This window comes from Maniola hyperantus, chromosome 12 (assembly GCF_902806685.2).
Source record: "Maniola hyperantus chromosome 12, iAphHyp1.2, whole genome shotgun sequence".
In the NCBI taxonomy this organism is placed as follows: Eukaryota; Metazoa; Arthropoda; class Insecta; order Lepidoptera; family Nymphalidae; genus Maniola; species Maniola hyperantus.
Window position 1 is genome coordinate 3,583,236 of NC_048547.1, and position 20,472 is coordinate 3,603,707.

The window sequence follows — 20,472 nt, forward strand, 5'->3', positions numbered from 1 at the left end:
CAACACAGCAGTATGCGCCTTGACCTAAAAGCCGTGGCCCTACGATTAGGCGACGCTAATGCGACAACGTCGTGGCCCTGCAGCAAATTCGATACAAATTGCGTATAATATTTCGCCCGGCAAGTGCGGTACTTATGTATATTGTGGTATTTCAGCTTCTACATAGTGCGATATATTGGTCATTGGTTTTCTTTTGGTTGGGTTAATACAAGATACAGCTGTTCATAAAGGTGTAGTGGAAATTAAATCAGAAGGCTTTCTGTCGCTTTCCATTGCACCGTTGAAGTAACACAAAATTGGCTCACACATTGGGATACATTACTAACGCATCATTGTAAAGCCATCATTCTATCTGTCCATCATTGTAAGTAAAGCACATTTTTCATGTTACTTGTATCCTATTCTACTGGCTCATGGGGAAAATATTCTTTAAAATATATGTACTTTCCAAACATAGATTTTATTACTATAGCAACCTTAGAAGTTAGTGCTAAACTAAAAACCTTTCGGATTTCCCATCCTATTCAACGTAAACGCATACTTAGGTACTGAATCAAAAGCATGTCGTTTTCTTAAAAAAAAATGTGTTTTAAGTAACTTTTATACCATCAACATGATTAATTGCTGAATTGTTTAAATAATATTTTTTCCTCTGCCAGGCTTTTATAATCTGAGATTTTTTTCATAACATAATCTGAGATTGTTTTTGTAAATTACTTACTGTGTCTAATCCACTTTACAGCAAAAAGGCTTATATTAAAAATGTCATTGCTCACTAAGCTTATGCAATATTACAGTTGTGTTAACAAAAGCTGGCACGTACAACAAATTCACACATTGCGCTTGTTTATGTCTAAGCACAAGTATCATAAAAAGTCAGTGTCTCTCCCACACATGGCGAAACTTATGAGCGTGACAGAGAAAGTTATATTTTTGTTTTTAGTATTACGAAACACATCGGGGTTTTTGTGCTGAACTCATCCGTCAGTTTAGTGATATTTGTTTATTTTGATGTTAAAATCAAATATTTTCTGAAAAAATTGGATCTAGCTTAACATTAAGAGGACCTCGTGAAATAGTCGTATAATGTTTTTTGCTTTTTCATGTATTACAATAAAACAGTGATGGAAGTAGTAATCTTTTTATGAAGGATTTTAAATTACACTTACAGAGGTACATTATTTATAGAATAGAAATAATATTGGTCTCAAAAGTCATGAAGCTTCAATTAATATAAATCTATTTTTTAAAACATGCTGTACCTATAATAAAATTGCGTTTGTGGTGAGTACTGTGAACGTACCAGCTCTTGTTACCCGACCTGTATCGATGAAATGAAAATTTGTATCCCCATTAAAATATATATAAAAATGAAAGGTCGGTTAGAATTTTTCGCTTCTGAAAGTAATCTGTAACGTTTTTTTATTATCATTAAAGCTGTTAAGTTGAACATCGTTCGTGTTTTAAATGAACGATAAATCTTCACCGACCTTTCGGCGATGAAGTAAAAAGGGCTAAGTGAAAATAAATAGTTAAAATAATTAGTTATGCTTCTACATTGAAGACAAAAATCTTATAAATTACTATGATTAATATTTCTATATAATAATTAGTAGTTTTAGTACTTATAGGTATAGCCTATAACTGAGGAGGCTGATGGCTGCGGTAGTGGGGCAGTGCGGGAGGGTGACAGTTGTCACAAGTTGACGAATCGCTGAGCTCTCGCGTACAAACAGCTCCACTACTGCAGGAACCTGCTAAGTTATGCGTTTTCCCTATAGTTTTGTTTTGATAATGGCCATTTTTATCTTCCCCGTCTCTTTAGTTATAACATTATGGTGAAGGATCGGTGATGGATGCACATTTTTACTATCAGAAGCTAAAACTAGGTTCGATCGGTAGATTCGAAGAGCGAGGACGAGTCGGACGACAAATCGCAAGATGGGTCGAGCGATAACTCCATTCGGAGGCTCGAAGTCGGGGATCTGGTTTGGGGTCCTGTGAAGGGGTACGCGTCGTGGCCCGGCAAGTTGGAGGCGCGAGTGTCTGAGAGCAAGTGGAGCGTGCGCTGGTTTGGGGACCGCTCGCCCGGGGAGGTGGAGCACTCCAGGCTGCTGACGCTGTGCGAGGGTCTGGAGGCTCATCACGCCGCCAGAATGCGCCATAGGAAGTGAGTTCTATGTCATGGCTGTCGTTGCGTCTCTCTAACCTTTTTATCCTAAGCGTATGCAGGTGACGCAGCACATTACAGATTTTGCAGGGCAGAGCAGTTGAGGCAAACATAGGCCACGAGCGACGAGCGTATGTTGCGACACTGCTAAGTGACAATGACTCGTTCTAGCTCGTAGTACACAGAATAGATATTTCTGAATTAACTGCTGAAGTCTGCTCTGACCTGTACAGGCTCTGTACTCTTTACTATAAGCCATCGGAAATATCTGCGAACCTGGCCTAATGACGTTGTTCAACGTGCTTGCGTTTGTAAAGGTACGGGTAGAACGTAGTGTTTATACTATACTGCTGCGGGAAAGCGCGAGGGGAAGCGCATTTCAGCAAGGTGCGCAGATATTTCCGACGGGTTGTACGTCGCCTTGGCATACGCTTAGCCTTATATGTGCATTTTGCAGACTTTCAGCTATTACATTGGAATTGATGTAAAGACAGATCGGTCCCGCGTACGCAACGTCCCTACTCGTATGCGATGCAATGTTCCTAAGTTGTTGGTGTAAACAGTTGACTATCGCATTACTTTTTCTACTTGCATTTTCTAGGAACACACTAATCTTATCATAAAATGTACGAACATCCTTCAACTTCCATCTTCCACGCCGATCTTGGGCATTTACGTCGATCTAGGTCGATGTTACATGGGACGTGTGAGATCGCACATGTCAAGTACATATATGTCTAACCCATATGTTTTCAAATAAAATCAAGTATCCTGATGTCGTAGCGCATTGCAGTCGTTGCGTACATGGGCTCTGTCTGTCTCCACCTTTTCGAACCATATTATTTTATCCAGATACGACGATGTTCGCAACAATAGCCATTTCCTAAATAATTCGTGTATACCGGATAAACGATCCGACATCTGATCATCTCTTTAGAGCGGCTACGCACTGCATACGAGCTGAATCAGTGAAAATACGGATATAGGTAAAAAGTCGGACAGGATTCGGATATTGCTTACGCCCTAATCTCTGATTCATCCAAGCTCCGAAAATCTGAGATAATGGGAAAGCGTTCGTACAAACAGTACTACGGTTACTTCGGTCCGAATATTTCCGGACTACGACTTCCCGTGACTTCGTCCGCGTGCAATTAGGTTTTGGTCGTGGAATGTCCTTCCCCGGGATGTAAGCTATGTCTGTACCAAATTTCATCAAAATCGGTTGAACGAATGGGCCGTGAAAGGCTAGCAGACAGACAGACAGACACACTTTCGCATTTATAATATTAGTATGGAATGGAGACTCGGATGACGGAGAGAAATCTGATGTCAGAAGTCTGATCTAGTGCGTAAACTACCATACAATTAATGGTTCTATGACTACTTCGGTACGTATTTTCATGGATTCGGATCGGATGCATCATGCAGTGCGTAACCGCTCTTAGTACCATTTTGTATATTTTGACAATATTGATAGAACATCAAACAATGAGACACTGTAAAGTAGATCTAGATTCTAGATTCAACTGGACCTAAAAGTGATTGCTTTAAAATAGTTTTACAATGTTTCAATGATATAGATATGTGACTTACTTGTACTAACCTGATTATACCCATATAGATAGCAAGTTAATAAATCTCGAAAACTTTTATTGTATTATGATTTATGTTGAATCGCAATCACTTAATTTTTGTAAATCTGATTTACAAAAAGAATTAAGCGCATTTAATTGCAATTAAATCTAAGTAATTAAATGGCGGATTTTAATTAGGTACTATGCAATCACAGAAATGCCACCTCGTGCCGGCTTTGGTGGTCTAGTCACCTTATGACATTCTTATAAACTGTTACATAAATACTCAGTCATAAAAAAATGTACTATTAACCCAACCGAAAGTTTGATTTCTTTCATATGAAAATTCGACTAAAAAGACTTGATTATACTTCAATGTGTAAAATTTATCCATACATTTTGCATGTTGCAACATACACACAGACTAGATACATGAGATTTATCCAAAATGATGATTTTAATTTTGGTACAAAATTATTTTTTAATTATGGAATCTATAACTATATGTATACAGGGTGTAACCAGAACGCTGGCAAAAACGAAGACAGGTGATAGTACTGATGATTACTGATATGATACCACAAAAAAACGCGAATAAAAATATTAAAAAAAATCTTATATTTTGTAATAGTTCACGATATATTGCAAATAAAACATCTGACTGATGCTAGAGGTCAACGAATGATCCGTAAGTAGGCCACTCGAAGTTAATGCCGCGTCGTAGGTGGGGCATTGACCCGAGTTTTGCACGCTATACATTACAGATTTAAAAAATACTAGATCACTAAAACTATAAAATGAGGCAAATGGTTATTGGTATTGGATTGTGTTTAGGTAGTTTAACAATACCTACCGCTAAGTTTTTGCTAGCGTTCTGGTTACACCCGGTATACCATGGCTAGTTTTACAGCCCCAACTCAGTCCGCGTGGATTTGGGTTTTTTTAAATTTTCCAAGTAGAGTTTATAGAGAAAGAGAGCTATGTAGTTTTTTTTTTAAATCGGTCGAATGGTTGAGGCGCTAAGAACTAACAAACAGACAGATACTTTCGTATTAAGTATGAATTTTGTTTTTACAGGAGCAGAAAGCTGAATACACTGTTAGAGAACGCGATACAAGAAGCGATGGCGGAACTTGACAAGCAAACAGAAACGAACGAACCAGACGAGAGTACGGAACACCTCGCCGACATCATGGAAACACCGAAGCGGAAACATCACAAACTCAAGAACAAACACAAGAAAACCCCCGCCAAAGTAGATGGCACTCGGTTACGGAGCTCTCGATGACAATTTGTAGGTGTTGTACAATTGGGTATTTGACTCCATTTTTTATTACTTTATTATAAACTAGGATAAAAATAATGACGTAAACTGAAAAAACTAATTAAATCGATTAAATAACAAAAAAGTTATTAGCATTTAAATATTTCTGACTAGACAGAGATAGCGATATAGCATTTTGACGTCACACTTTACTAATGCCATAGTAGCTTCGTGCGGTTTCATACAAATTTTCGTTTTGCGAGAAAGGGCTATCACTTTCTCCCTCCCACTCCAAAATTAAAATGCCCGTAAGTTTGTAAATCTTTGTTGGATTTTAATTTTTTTTTTCAGCGTATTATTTTTATCCTAGTTTATAATAAAGTAATAATATTTATCAAATTCAAAAGTAGGAAAATACCCAATTGTGCAAGTCTTAAGGCGGGGTTATATTGAGACAGGGAGTAGCGACAGCGTCACAGGCATAATGGCCCCAATTCTCTAGTCTCTCTCTAAACTAAATTTAGAGTATCTGCATCCTTTTCTTTTTACTAATGCTAAAAAAGGAACGGAACATGACTTTCACATTTAAAGACTCTAAATTTTAGTGCACAATACAAATTTAAACAGTAGGTTCGCGAGTGTGTGCTAAAATCACGGGTTTTACCATCTAAAAATTAAATTTAGAAATGTCAAACTGCTTCTGTCCTTTTCATATTACAATAGTAAGAAGAGGGTGCGAATACTCTAAAATTAGGTTGTGCTTAGAATCGGTGCCAGTGTCCATCCATAATGTCGCCATCCAGTCTTAATCTAGCTTTGCCTTTAATACTAATATTACGTACAAATAAATTAGGTCTGGTGTCGTTTTTTCAAAGAAAGTTTTAACATAGAGATTCCATTAATATATTATTTAAGAGCCGATTTTTCAATCGCCAAATATTTAACTGAGGAATGATTTATTGAATATTTGCATATTTTTTTACTAAATATGCGAAAATGACGATTTAAGTTTATTTGGCGATTGAAATCTATGCTAATAGGAACAATTTTTTATCTCAAAAGTATCAATATCAATAGAGGAAATGAAGCCTAAATTATATTAGTCATAATAAATATCGGTAGCTGTACTCGTAATCAAAGTTAATATTATAATACTGTTGAATAAAATTATAATATAATATTTCGTCGCTAAGTCCGAGAATTCTAATCTTGTACATATTTTAGAACTACCGTTAGTCCTAAATATATAGTTCACTATGCTATCACGAATATAAATATTATCACAAATTGACAAAAATAAATCTGACACGCTCTCTCTGTCACGTAATTCCATACAAATGATAGACAAAAATCTCAGTACGCGCTAACATTTTGAGACACCAACCATTCACAAATGAAACTATGTTTTCCAATTGAATTTGGAATGTTTTTTGAATTGGTTGATGCCTCAAAACGGCTAGCGCCCACTGAGATTTTTGTTTCTATCATTTGTATGGGATTGCGTAACAGAAAGAGCGCTATACACGTGTATGTATCATGACAACAATGACAAAGCGCCTTATAATTACAGCCAGCCTAAATGTCGTCGTTTTCTTAACCAATACTGGACGAAGGTCTCTTGCAAGGATCTTTACAGAACACGGTTCCTTGTGTCCAGCACCTCTCAGCTACTCGCTTGAGGTCTTCTGTCCACCTAGTGAGGGGTCTTCTTATTCTGCGCTTTCCGGTGTTAAGTCACTATTCAATTACTATGGGACCCTAACGCCTATCGGTTCTTCGAGCTATGGGACGCCCATTGCCAATTTTAAATGTAAAAAGTTTCTTAATATGAAATTATTCATGAAGAGGGCCGGTAAATAATCGACAAAAATTTGATTCTGTCACCATGTTTTAATCGTCAGTAAAAGTTTACTTGACGATTGAAAAATAGGCCCATCGATTAAAAACCTCTCTAATCAAACAAGAGATTCCGGCCGGAATTTAAGCGGTTTGAGTGAGGACTTAGGCTGAGATCTATTAAGCGAACTTTGACTTAACTCAGATTCAAGACACTGTTAAAACGAGACAGAGTAATACCGCTGGCATAAATCTGTCTCGTTTTAATTAACTGAAACTTAGTCTGAGCGAAGTCCTACGCTCTATAGGTAGATCTCAGTCTAAGTCTTTTTGAAAATTACTTATTGAACTTTTTAATTATATTTATGTGTATTATATGTATATTCCAGCGTTTTACAATGCCAATAGGAAACCGATGGAAATTTTAGCAGCTAGTTTAGTAGACGTGATTCAATCACAATGGTCTCATCCAGAATGACTGGAATACTCCTGCTTTATTTATTTCCAAGTTAAATTAAGGCCTCGATAATATTGATGTCAATTTTGTATACCCTATCCGGAGAAAGAAGTTAGTATTATATACGTAATCCCATACAAATGATAGAGGAAAAAATATCAGTGGGCACTAACCGTTTTGAATCATCAACCATGTTTTCTAATTGAATTTCGAATGTTTTTGAAAACATGTTTGTAATTGGTTGGTGGATCAAAATGGTTATCGCCCACTCTGATTTTTGCCTCTCTCATTTGTATGGGATTACTTAACAGAGAGAGCGCTATTCTGACTTGTTTCCGCGGATAGGGTATGATGATGAGCCTATATAGAAGAACACAGCAGCATCGCAGACAGAACCGCAAAACGATCGGACATTTAAATATAGACCTTATGCAATTTGAATAAAGTTGTAATTAGTATAAAATGTATTGACATACTAGTTCTCATAGCATAGTAGTGGTTCTCGCGACATTGGCAGCTTTTATTACAGTTGTATTCAAATTGGATCGATATTGAAATATATCCAAGGCCGTGATTACACCTGTAAGTTTTACTAACGTAAGTAATTGACAACAAACTTACTATGGTGAATGTACCTACTTATAAAGTTACAAGAGTGTTTAGGTAGTTTTGTCGTAAGTTAATCATGTAAGCTACTTACGTGAGTAAAGGTGTATAGGTGTAAGTGGTGTTACTTACAAGTGTAATCATGCAGGGAACCATGCAAGTGAATTTGCAGTTCTGTCTTCGCTGACTTTAAGGCATGTATCTAGTCAGTCTGGACGCGACCTAATATATTATTTAGATTAAGATGATCTGGCTAGACATCATTTGTCGGATTAGAATAGAGCGTAATTATTCAGAGATTTTTTATACGGTAGAAATATAATATTACTTATTGTTTTTCATAATAACTATAGAACAACCAAAATTGCTGATTTCTTAACATAGTGGAGAAACAGTATTTTTATTATGTGATCGAGATTTTTTAGATATGATCCTGTTGAATTAATTTTTTAATCTAACAACTGTGTTATTTCTCTTTTATATTTACGATTGAAAAGAGATACAAGCGCAAAAGATTAATTCCACAGAACGCATTACTTGTTTCAATTAGGTCTGAAGTTTCTATGCCAGTTGTACGTAAAAAATCTGGAAATACTAACGGTAACATAAAGGGCCCTGTTAGGAGGAATTCTGTTTCAAGTGAATCGGTAATATTTGTAGAGCCAAATTAACAGCTTTGGTAATACATATTAACCTTCGGCGTCGGCTTTTTTTTCTTTTAGGAGCTTCAGTAAAATTTGCCTTTTGGCTCAATTTGTCGGGCCTTACTAGGGACTTGCGGTACGATTTGCCGGGCCGTATTAGGGGCTTTCTGTTCAATTTGCCGGGCCTTACTGGAGACTTTCGGTACAATTCGTCTGGTCGTATTAGGGACTTTCGGTACAATTTGCTTAGCTTTATAAGGTGAAACAGTAAAATTTATCGGGCCGTATGAGGGACTTCGGTGGAAAAATCCGGGCCATATTAGGAGCATCGGAAACAACAGGGCCTTGCAACCAATATTTTGCGGGTCATATTATATGTTAAATCACAATTTTGTACAATTTTACATGAAATATAAATCATGTGTGCTATATGAATATCGTGTACATTTTTTTACGTTTTTGTTTTTTTAAATAAAATAATAATATGGTTTCTAGTCAAATAATTGAGCATATTAAATTGTAGATAACGCGGATGGGATATAATTGACAATAAAATGGGCCTGGCGACATATTATTAACATAATAAATGCAGTATTTATTTTATTTTCGGACATTAAGTATAATAATTGTTTGCCGTTGTATTCAAATAGTATTTCTTTTTGTTAATAATTTTAAAGCTAAGTATGTAAGTTGGTAGTAATGTCAATTTCTTGAAAGCCTATAAATATATTCCTAAAAAATAACGCATATCATATTTTGTGCCGAAAAGTCGCGTCCACACCCACAAAAAATTGCATTGTGCGTAGTTTTCGCCGCAGCGTGCGATCACAACGCCGATTGGTGTGGACGCGGCTTTAGGATAACGCTATCATGGTAGGTCGTGCCAAGAATGTTTCGTTGCCGTATGGCCTGCCTTAAATATTTTTTTATTGTTATAAATGCTACAGTAAAATCCCGAACTTTTGTAAATCCTAAGATTTTGCAGTAAAAATTAAGATTCACAAAGTCTTAAATGTAAAATTCCAAACCTATCCATTGATGATCATTCATTTCAGACTTACTAAATTTTTAAATCTTCGGAGACATGCAAATATCTGTTAAATAACTAAATCATCACGAAATTTGAGCACTCTGACTCCACGCAGTCTGTCTATCCTACCCTAGAGTGTTTCTGTAAAATACGAAGCCGAAAGAAGCTCTTCGAAGCAAAGTCTTCTAGCGTAGCCCATTAAAACATTAAGTAAAAATCTCACTAAATGCCGAATTTAAACTTAATTTAGTTATTTTTCCTTGTGCATATCTCTGTGGTAAAACCTAGAATTTAACGAGTGAATACTGGTAAAATTCCGAAATTAACGATTGTCACAGGACAGTTTTGATTTTTACCGAATAAGACTTGGCAAATCTTTGGTTTTGCCGGAAAATTCTAGGAGAACCGTAGTGTGCTGTGTGAGCTTTTACAGTAGCATAAATAAAGAATATTGCCGTGTTAAACATGACTAATATTCTCCTTTCCCCTCCCACTAAGTGTAAAGTGCTAAGAGTAGGTTGACAGTTATAGTGCTTGATTTATAGGTTGGGCTTGAACCGTTTTCAGACTTAAGTCCGCTCCTTGAACCGTTTTCGGACTTAAGTTTGCCCCTTGCGCTATTGATGGGCAATGTCAACAGTTACAAGTCTCAGTACTCCAGGTTGACATTTCTAGCCGAACTAGGGAGGCTAAAAGAAGGCTTAGTATTATGGTACCGGACAAAATAACCGAACAAGACCAGAGGATTGAAAGGACACAATCACTTTATTTTGAGAGAATCATTAAAGTTTTCCTTTTAAAATTGATTTGAATCATAAATCGATATCATACAAGCCGAACCTCATAAACCAACCTCTAAAATAGAAAACAATGTGGCTAATTCCTTTGTACACAATCTCTAAACTAAACTAAAATATCACGTCTAAATCTATTGCTATCCCTTTCATAATGTTGCTTGCGGAAAAGGAAAGCACTAGATTTAGACCTGTTAATTTAGTTTAGTTTAGAGATTGTGTACTAGAGAATCGGCCCCAGTATCTATTCTATTCTATTCTATTCTAGTATAGGCCATAAAATGTCAATGAACTTGAACAAAATTCATTAATTGTGATATGAGCGAAAATTCGAGAATTAATCTTTTATACCGTGATAGTTGATATTAAACAAATCATCACAAGTTTGTACCTTGGGAAATTACTTTATTTTATTAATAAATAATAATAATAATAATAATCTCTTAACGAATTAAGTTTCCGTTTGTGGTAGAAGGGATCTTAATTTATATTAAAACATTTATAAAATGCTTTTTTAAATCACAATAATAATAATATTATATAATAGGTAATGAATGTTTTTTCTAAATATTGTAGCTAGATTATTAGATCATGTCACGCATGAATAAATTTTGATAGGAAATTTGTTATCGACGGATCTTTGTTAGATAAATGTCTATGCGTAAAATGAATTTTTGTGATCTTTGAATGTAACGTAAGTATGTAATATTATATCAAGGATTTAATAAATAGCTGTTTTTATATTTACGTACGGCCGAATACTGAAACGCCTCACAATATTTGAGCGCTCCTCAAAGTGAAAAACACTCGTCAATGCAAAGGGTTTGAACATTTTCGTATGGAACCTGGCATACCTACTTGAAGTCCGCCATTTTGGATAAAACTTCGTTTCGGCGGCCAGTGATGAGACATGTGCCGATCGACGGAGGTGATTACCTACGGAGGTAATCAAAAAGCATTCAGTGATGAAATGTCATAAGTGATGTACATTCTGAGATATTTGAGTTTAAACCCGTAGAAAAATAAAGCAATATTAATTACTAGTAACATATAACTAAATGCGCTATTTTACTACGATTTTGAACTCAAATATATAGTATATCACTTAAAACATTTCATCACTGAACACTTTTTGATTGTAATCACTTAGTCTATCGATTGACACATGTTTTATCATTGGCCGCCGAAATAAGGTTTTCCAAAATGGCGGACTTGTTGGTGTGCCAACTAGGCTCAATGCCCTTTTAAGAAGCGCTCAAATATAAGAATCGTTTCACTAATCGGAGGTTAAACATAGGGATTCCACTTAATTTATCCTATAAAATAGATGTCCACAAGATATCATATTAAATGTTAAATGGATATTGTTTATTGAAATCGGTCGGTTTACACTTCCCAAGACGGTATTATGTAAATATTCTTATAACTGTAGTTATGTATAGTATTCTATTTCAAGGAAATTAATGTTTTATAGATTAATAACTGTACAACATAAGATTATTTATTTGTTTTGCTGTGTACATATTTTTTTCAATAAAATGTACCTGTTTTTAATTTATGATTCGATTTTTCATTTGTTAACCAATCCAAATCCAATCAGGTTTTCCTAGTCACTTAAAATCAGCGTTGTATTTGTGTTATCTGATTTTCTGTCTGTCAGCAGGTTGTATCTCATGAACTCACCGAGTAGAAATCCAAAACGTCTGTGCATGAACTATAATAATAGGTAGCAAGTTGAGATTTTTACTGAGTGTGTATTTCTATTGCCGCTATAACAACAAAATAAAAGAATTAAAATAGCTGCCATGCAAATTAAAAACTAAAATAAGTAAATACATGGCAGTTTAGTCAGCTCACAAAACAATACAAAAAATATGTGTCAAGATGTTAACAAAAAAAAAAAAAAAACTACGAGCTAGAAAGTACTAAAAACAAAAATTATGTAGGTAATAGGTATTGTTTGAGCTGAAAGGGCTACTGCCTCGTCATAATGCTGCAGTATTTGACTACTGCAGCGCTGATTTTCAGGCAGAGCTGGTGTCACGACCCGACAACGAAACAGTGTTCTCAATAAAATTAAAGTCAACTAAAATAAAAAATATAGGTAGGTACCTATAATATATAAGTAGAGTAAGTACCATAATGTTTTATTATCTCTTGTATGATGGCATTAATAAATGATAGAAAGTAAGATCGCTTCGTCGTGTTGGTGGAATTTCGACTATGTACGGGTGTAGTACTTGACGATGCCTTGCGGTAGGTACGATAGTTGAAAGGTGAAGAAGGAACCAGATCGAAAAGGTCTTGGGCACACTCCGAAATAAATCCTGTAGAATACCGATAGACAAGCAACCTAGTGCTTTGTTTGGTAGGTAGTACCTAGGTATAATAATGTTATAATTAATTAACAGTTAAGTTAACCATTGTAGTTAACACCGTGTCACATTATAATGGTCCCAAATTACAATTAATTTGTTTAATCCTGTCCAACGAGAAGTTATGGCAGTGTGGCAATAACGATAAATGTACTGCGATTATCTAGCTTATATCTATTAGTTGGTAGGCAATAAAGTTTGGAATCAGGCCAGGAATATTGGGCAGGTTTCTTTTTACTTTTTAAAATAATTACATGATAAAAACATGCCCTATCCGCGGATCGAAACTAGTTAGTACTATAGCGCTCTTTCTGTTAGGTATCACAAACATGTTTTCAAAAAACATTCGAAATTCAATTCGAAAATGTTTTCGAAAACATTCAAAATTCAATTAAAAAACATAGTTTCGTTTGTAATTGGTTGGTGACCCTAAAAATGGTTAGCGTCCACTGAGATTTTTGCCTCTATCATTTGTACGGGATTACGTAACAGATAGAAGCACTATATCTATTTACAGTACCTACGCGGCAGAAAATAATGTACATCGAGCTTTAGAATGAGATTTCAGCTTTGTGGAGCGTTGTCTCTGTCACTCATACCTACCTATGTGACGTTTGGTCGGTCTCAACGACAGAGACAATGCTCTACAAAGACGCTATCTCTTTCTAAAGGTCGATGTGCATTATTTTCTGCCGCGTATATTTTACCTATCTTGTTTCCGAGGATACGGTTTAAAGCGGCAGTGCGTGTCAGAAGTTCTGACCTGTAGGGTTGTTCTAGTGCTGTCATTTTCCGCAAGCAACATTATGAAAAGGATAGCACTAGATTTACCTGTTAATTTAGATAAGTTTAGAGATTATGTACAAGAGAATCGGCTCCTATATCTACTTAACCTACGAAAAGTGCATGTTTGAAACCGTGGCGTGTCTCTTCTAGGATTTTTCTACCTATAATTGGTATTTTTTTAGGGTTCCGTACCTCAAAAGGAAAAACGGAACCCTTATAGGATCACTTTGTTGTCTGTCTGTCTGTCTGTCTGTCTGTCTGTCAAGAAACCTACAGGGTACTTCCCGTTGACCTAGAATCATGAAATTTGGTAGGTAGGTAGATCTTATAGCTGACATTTGGGGAAAAATCTGAAAACCGTGAATTTAGGGTTAGATCACACAAAAAAAAATTAAATTGTGGTCATGAACTAATATTTAGTATTTTCAACTTTCGAAGTGAGAAAACTATATCAAGTGGGGTATCATATGAAAGGTCTTCACCTGTACATTCTAAAACAGTTTTTAATTTTTTTTTATGCATCATAGTTTTTGAATAAACGTGCAAGATGTCGAAAAAATACGACTGTAGTACGGAACCCTCGTTGCGCGAGCCTGACTCGCACTTGGCCGGTTTTATCTAATTTTCTAGTTCTAGTTAGTCACTTAATCACACCTAAGTACCTACTATAAGCACAGCCTTGAATAATATTTCGTTAAACTGTGCTATAAGTATAGGTGTCTACCTACTAGCTTTGTATATATTATATACCTACTTAGGTATTGGTATTTATAGTCGGTAGGTAGGTAGTTAGGGTGGTATGTATACCGTATCTACATTTATCTAATATCTTATAGCAAAATACATTACGTAAACGAGATTTAAGCAACCGAATGAGAAAACATTTTCCAAGGGTCGTTTATTCTGATTTCGCACACATTTCGCATTATCAGAAGTTGCGAGTTAAATTCCCGTCTACAAACAACAATCGGAAAAATCTCACGCTGAATGTTTCTTATTTCTACTCCGGCCCCGGCCCCTAGTCACTTAGCATCGTGAACATAGGGCTGCGCCGTCTTTCAACCAGTTTTACTGAGTAGCATTTCAACTAAGGACATCGGTAATTTAGCACCAGAGTCTTCGGCCCAGGTGGGAGCGTGTGCGTCCTGCGGGGCGGCCAGTGTCTAGAACAAACTCTTATTATTTACAAGAAATTGGAAGGAAGACGTGTCTTAATCCGGGTCCACCCTAAGAGCGGGTGCCGAGCGGCATGGAGAGTGTGGCATCGCGTCCGCTGTCCCGGCTGGGCCGCAGACTTGGGCCCTTTTCATAATTTTACCTGTGTCCAACAGTACAGGCACAGAGCAAATATGGCGAGTCCTTTCTCAAATCTTATGCATTAAATATATCTAACAGTTGTTTATATCTGCACTAAGTAGGTACTTTCACCGCGCGATGTTTCCCGCAGAATTCTGTAACACCTACCTACCTAAAAATAAGAAAATTATTTGTACCTAGTGCTAGTAGATACTTATGAAGCCGCAAAGTGATATTTATCGGTGCGAACTTACCCTTCGCTTAGTAGGTACTATATAGCCGTAAAATTTCAACCAACTACGATTGCAGACCTTGGCCTGAACCATCCTTGGCTATCTGACAATGCCTTGCGGTACGATAGTGCCGCAAGTACCGATAGTACGGTAAAGGAGGAGACAGGTCAAAAAGTTCTTGGGCTCACTCTCCAAAATGCTTATTTGACTTGATTCAACTCCTTTTTAGGTAATGTACCTAATCTAAAACCTCACTGTGTTTTTTGCAATTCACAGGATTGCAGCCCTAAGAAAATATAAACAAGCGTCATTCCTCTTCCTTACGCGTCGGACCAAGTGAAAAGAATGACAAACGAGTTAAAAGAATAATGGAAAGTAAATGAAAACAGCAAAATCTCTTTTGTCAATGTACTTTCCTTCGGCAACAACATTCGCAAACGCTTTTGCCGCCTAACTTATAATGACTTATTCCGACACCCGCTCTATATTTTGCATCGACACTGCTTTCTCTAATCGCACAGTGCTGCCTTAACGCCGACGCAGCGACGAATTGATATTAGGTATGTGTTTCAAATGTGAAGACCATCGCCAAGGTAGGTATGTACTTCGTCTGTAAGGAGGTATTTGTCTTTTTTTTATTCACTATAGGCGCACGCATGACCACGATCACACCTGATGGGAAGTGATGATGTAGCCTAAAATAGGACGCGTTTGCCTAGAAGGTGCCTATTCACTCTTGTTTTAAAGATACCCGGATTATAATTTGGTTAATATCTCTTTGGTTGTTACTTTTACATGTTACTTTTATCCCGGAAAATCTAAGACATCCCATGGGATTTTAAAAAACTTAAATCCACACTGATGAAAGAAGGAGTGCGCATGATATAGTTTCAAATATAGCGATGAGTAAAACTTGTAGATCCAAACTATGTTTTTTACACAACAAACACAACGCAATAATTATGTCAGAGCGCCGCGTGCCAATTTATTGTGCCTCATAGAACTTCGGACGTCGTTGTTCCGTGCTTTATTATCCACTAGAACTAGATGATGCCCTCGAATTCGTCCGTGTGGATTTATGTTTTTAAAAATCCCATGGGAACTCTTTGATTTTCCGGGATAAATGTCCTCTGTCCTTCCCCGAGATGCAAACTATCTCTGCACCAAATTTCGTCAGAATCGGTTGATTTGATGTGCCGTGAAAGGCTAGCAGACAGACAGACACACTTTCGCATTTATAATATTAGTATGGATTATGTAGGTATATTATAATGGCGAACTCATGGACGAACACAGCGGCTTAGAGAATTAAGCGGCTGGAAGCGGTAGTATATTAAGATTAAGGTGTTGAGCGACTTTCCTTATTTCCATTTCAAAAAGTTTGAACATGCATATTATTGTGTTGGTTGATAATGATGAATTTCTCAGTGTTACAATCATCATCCATATCGAAGTATCCATAACCATCCATACTAATATTATAAAAGCGAAAGTCTGTCTGTCTGTCTGCTAGCTTTTCACGGCCCATCCTTAAAAGAAACCCGATTTTGATAAACTTTTATATAGAGATTGGAGTTTATTTTTGTCCCGGAAAATTAAAATTTCCACAGGTTTTTTTTTTTATTTATTTTTATTCAGATACAAGTTAGCCCTTGACTGCAATCTCACCTGGTGGTAAGTTATGATGCAGTCTAAGATGATAGCGGGCTAACCTGGAAGGGATATGGCAGTTTTTACTAAACCCATACCCCTTTGGTTTCTACACGGCATCGTACCGGAACGCTAAATCGCTTGGCGGCACGGCTTTGCCGGTAGGGTGGTAACTAGCCACGGCCGAAGCCTCCCACCAGACAAAACCTAACCTAACTCCACGCTTGCGAAGTTATGGGCATTATCTAGTAATTTAAGTAGGTATATCTTTACGTACGATAATTATTAAGTAACTACCTAAATTATTAACAGTTTGTTATTACGAAAAAAAAAAAAACTGAATTAGGTGCTATTTAATTCGGTACCTAATAGGTATGAGGTATGTGGATAATGCATCACAAAACTAGGCTTTGACCTATGATCAATAATTAGATTTTAAGCCGCATTGCAGTCTGTAATGAGTTCATAAATATTATACAGCTACCTATCTACCCAAGCACGTTTCGCAGAGTGAACGCCTCATGACTGCGGAACCCAACTATATACTATGTAAGTACATATATGATATATGCCATTTTTAGGCGCGGATTTTTTTTTGTGGTAAAGAGGCGGTGGCAAAATTATACCGAAAGTGGCGAGCTTTAGGCCGGGTATCCACCTAAGCGAAGCGGAGATATATGAGTACAGTAAACCAAGCCGATTTATAAAAGATGACGTGATAATTTTTTCGCGTCATCTATTTTGAATTTGATTGGTCGATTCAACGCATCTCCTCTCCTCTCCGCTTAGGTGGATACTGGGCCTTATTTTGTGAGCTGCCGTGATATCCGTTACGTTAAATTACGAATCGAATGAGCGCACATACATTTTGCATGATATCCACTTTATCTACTACAAATCGTACTTTTACGAATATGAATACGAATCGAATACCTACTTTCAAATAAATGCATAACATACCCGCAGACTACCATTATATTATTATTATTATATTCTGCGGTAGAAACATACCTAAGTAGGTTACTTAGTTAATGCATTTCCAAGTCAAGCGACAGACCGACCTCTAGAAATCGATTACTGCACAGTTCTTTTTCCTGAGAAGAACAGCTGTATTTAGATACAGTAAGTATTACGCTGTTTTTGGGCGTGAATTTTTCTTTACCAAAAATAGCGGTGGCAAAAAATTAACCGAAAGTGGCGTGATATCCGGCGCGGGCGATTTATTCAAACGACGTATAAATATTCAGGAGTAATTAACCGCCGACCGCGCGTCTGTGGCGCGCAATATTTTCGCAAACCCGGCTTGGTTAATCCAAGTGAAGGTGGATTAATCAGTATTGCCTCACATTTTTAGAGGCTTTAGACAGGTAAGGTATACTTACTATACTCTATCTAGAGAGTTACGGCTCTCTCTTTCACATAACCCCATACAAACAAGTATGACAAGGATAAAAACTCAGTGGTCATTAACCATTTTGAGCCACCAACCAATCGCAAACTAAACTGTTTTTGAATTGATTTCGAACGTTTTTGATAGCATAGGTTCTCTACTCTAATAGACATAGTACAGAAAACACAGTTTCGTTTGTGTAATTATTGTACTAATTAATATTATAGTCTACAGATATTTTAATTACCTAACTTAAAGTAGGTATAGGTAGGTACCTACCTACAACATGGTCCTTTAAAATATGAAACATCTTTAAACAAAGTGCCTCGAAAACTTAATTTAACTTTATCAATTTTCGTTTGATCGTTTATTTGAGAGATGGGCGATAATTAAAAGGGATAGCGCAATCGAGTCGAGCCACAAACGAAATAATGGCGGATCAATTAAAAGTTGAAGTTGTAGCGGCGAGGAATCGAATCATTAGTACTGCTCAACCAAAATACGACAGTGGAAGTGAAATCCGCCATTTGCAGAGACCAATTTAATTTTTTATTCAAAAAGAACTACCTACTTAGTAGCGAGTAGCGACCCACCCCTTTGACTTTGACTTTGTACGGTCGGCCTCAGAATTCGAGTAGCAATTCCGCAAAACTATTGCATCAAAAACCTGTCGCACTTATGACCTTTTTCTATAAATACGCCATACAAACACTCAGATGTGCACAAACGTGCCGTGCAGCGCAAGCGAATTCAAGAGTTTTGGCTTTTGACTGTAAGTATCTACATAGTAGGTACATATCTAGTCTAATGGAAGCCGGTAAACTTGGAAGGGATGCGACAGAGAAACTGACTTTTTGACAGTTTCTACACGGCATTGAACCGGAACTTATAGGCACGATCGAAGACCATGAGCCAATTCAGAAATTTAAAAAAAATCCTGAATCCCGAACCCTGCTGGGAATCAAACCACACCAGCAGGCTCACCACTGAACCAGGGAAATCGTCGACACAATATTCAGGAAAGAAGTTTAGCTTTTAGACTTGCATTGCAGCAGTCTAAATGAAATTTATTATGGCTTGCAGGCTGCAGCCATCCGCCATTGTTACCATGGCGCGCTGCCACCTAAGCTACTTATCTCCCTCACGCAGACGTAGCAAATCCGCAAACATTGGCATTTTCAAATACCTATAGCTGATATAGTTATAGAGAAGGACCATTTCACAGATAGAATGTGAAAAATCACAAAGCAAAATCTCACAAAGTTGAATATTATTTATTACTTACTAGCTGACGCCCGCAACTTCGTCCGCGTGGATTTACGTTTTTCAAAATCCCGCGGGAACTCTTTCCGGTGATCTTTTTGATTTCCGGGATAAAAAGTAACTTATGTTTTAATCCAGGGTATAATCTATCTCCATTCCAAATTTCAGCCAAATCCGTCCAGTAGTTTTTGCGGGATTGAGTAACAAACATCCAAACATCCAAACATACAAACATCCACACTTTCACATTTATGGAAATTTCATTATTCACACGCGTGGATTTACGTTTTTAAAAATCCCGTGGGAACTCTTTGATTTTCCGGGATAAAAAGTAGCCTCCGGGATGCAAGCTATCGCTGTACCAAATTTCGTCAAAATCAGTTGAACGGATGGGCCGTGAAAGGCTAGCAGACAGACAGACGGACACACTTTCGCATTATTTAGGACATTAGTATGGATTTTTTAGATTTTTTCGCGTTTTTTTGGTGATATCATCATCAGTAGTACCCACCACCTGTCTTCGTTTTTGCTAGCTGTATATTTCCTGTTTCTGTGGTTTGCCAAATTTTCGTCAAATGACTATATAGTTTTAAAGTTACCTCGGCGTAAAAATTTGTATGTAAGTCCTTATCCTTGAGTCCGTGTATTAAAATATTGATTTAAACGGAAATCTGGAAAACTACAAACACTGGTTCCTAAAACGTATTAGCAAAATTTCATTGAGTTTGATTGGTTAACATTCGAATGAGAGCCAAAACGTTAATGTTTCAAGCGCGATACGAACAAACCCCTCTTGACAAATTCAACTGAACACTCATTTACGGGTTTCATTAGCTGCTATGCCTAGATGCCAAAGCCTTTTATCTTTGCGCTGCAGGCCTGTCGCAGGAGGAACCTCACTGCGAACATGAGTTGAATTTCTTGAAATTATATTGCAAAAGCTGTGAGCGAATTTTACAATGTTTCTGCTGCTGAAAATGTCCCATTAAACAAGTAAAAGAGTTTTCAAAAAAACCCCAAATACGATTTGCACTGCATTATTTTTCAGTCCCTACAGTAGAACGCATAAAAAATCCTACATTTTGTTTTTTAAGAATTTTATGT

The 20,472-nt window shown here is 36.8% G+C and overlaps 1 protein-coding gene across 3 annotated transcripts in view; it reads left to right on the top strand.

Annotated features, from left to right (window-relative positions):
* LOC117986991 (methyl-CpG-binding domain protein 5-like) overlaps positions 1–11,933 on the top strand; it is a 104,391-nt gene extending 92,458 nt beyond the window's left edge. The window contains exons 8-10 of one of the 3 annotated variants that reach the window (XR_011237375.1): positions 1,903–2,170; positions 4,822–10,453; positions 10,617–11,933. Coding sequence is in view for 1 of the 3 variants with exons in the window: in XM_034973953.2 (XP_034829844.2) it covers positions 1,903–2,170; positions 4,822–5,032 (479 nt within the window). In the remaining 2 variants the exon portion in view is untranslated. Of the gene's footprint in view, positions 1–155; positions 365–1,902; positions 2,171–4,821 lie in introns of those variants that run through there. The other 2 variants (XR_004674245.2, XM_034973953.2) reach the window with 2 other exon arrangements.
* Positions 11,934–20,472: the final 8,539 nt, after the last annotated feature.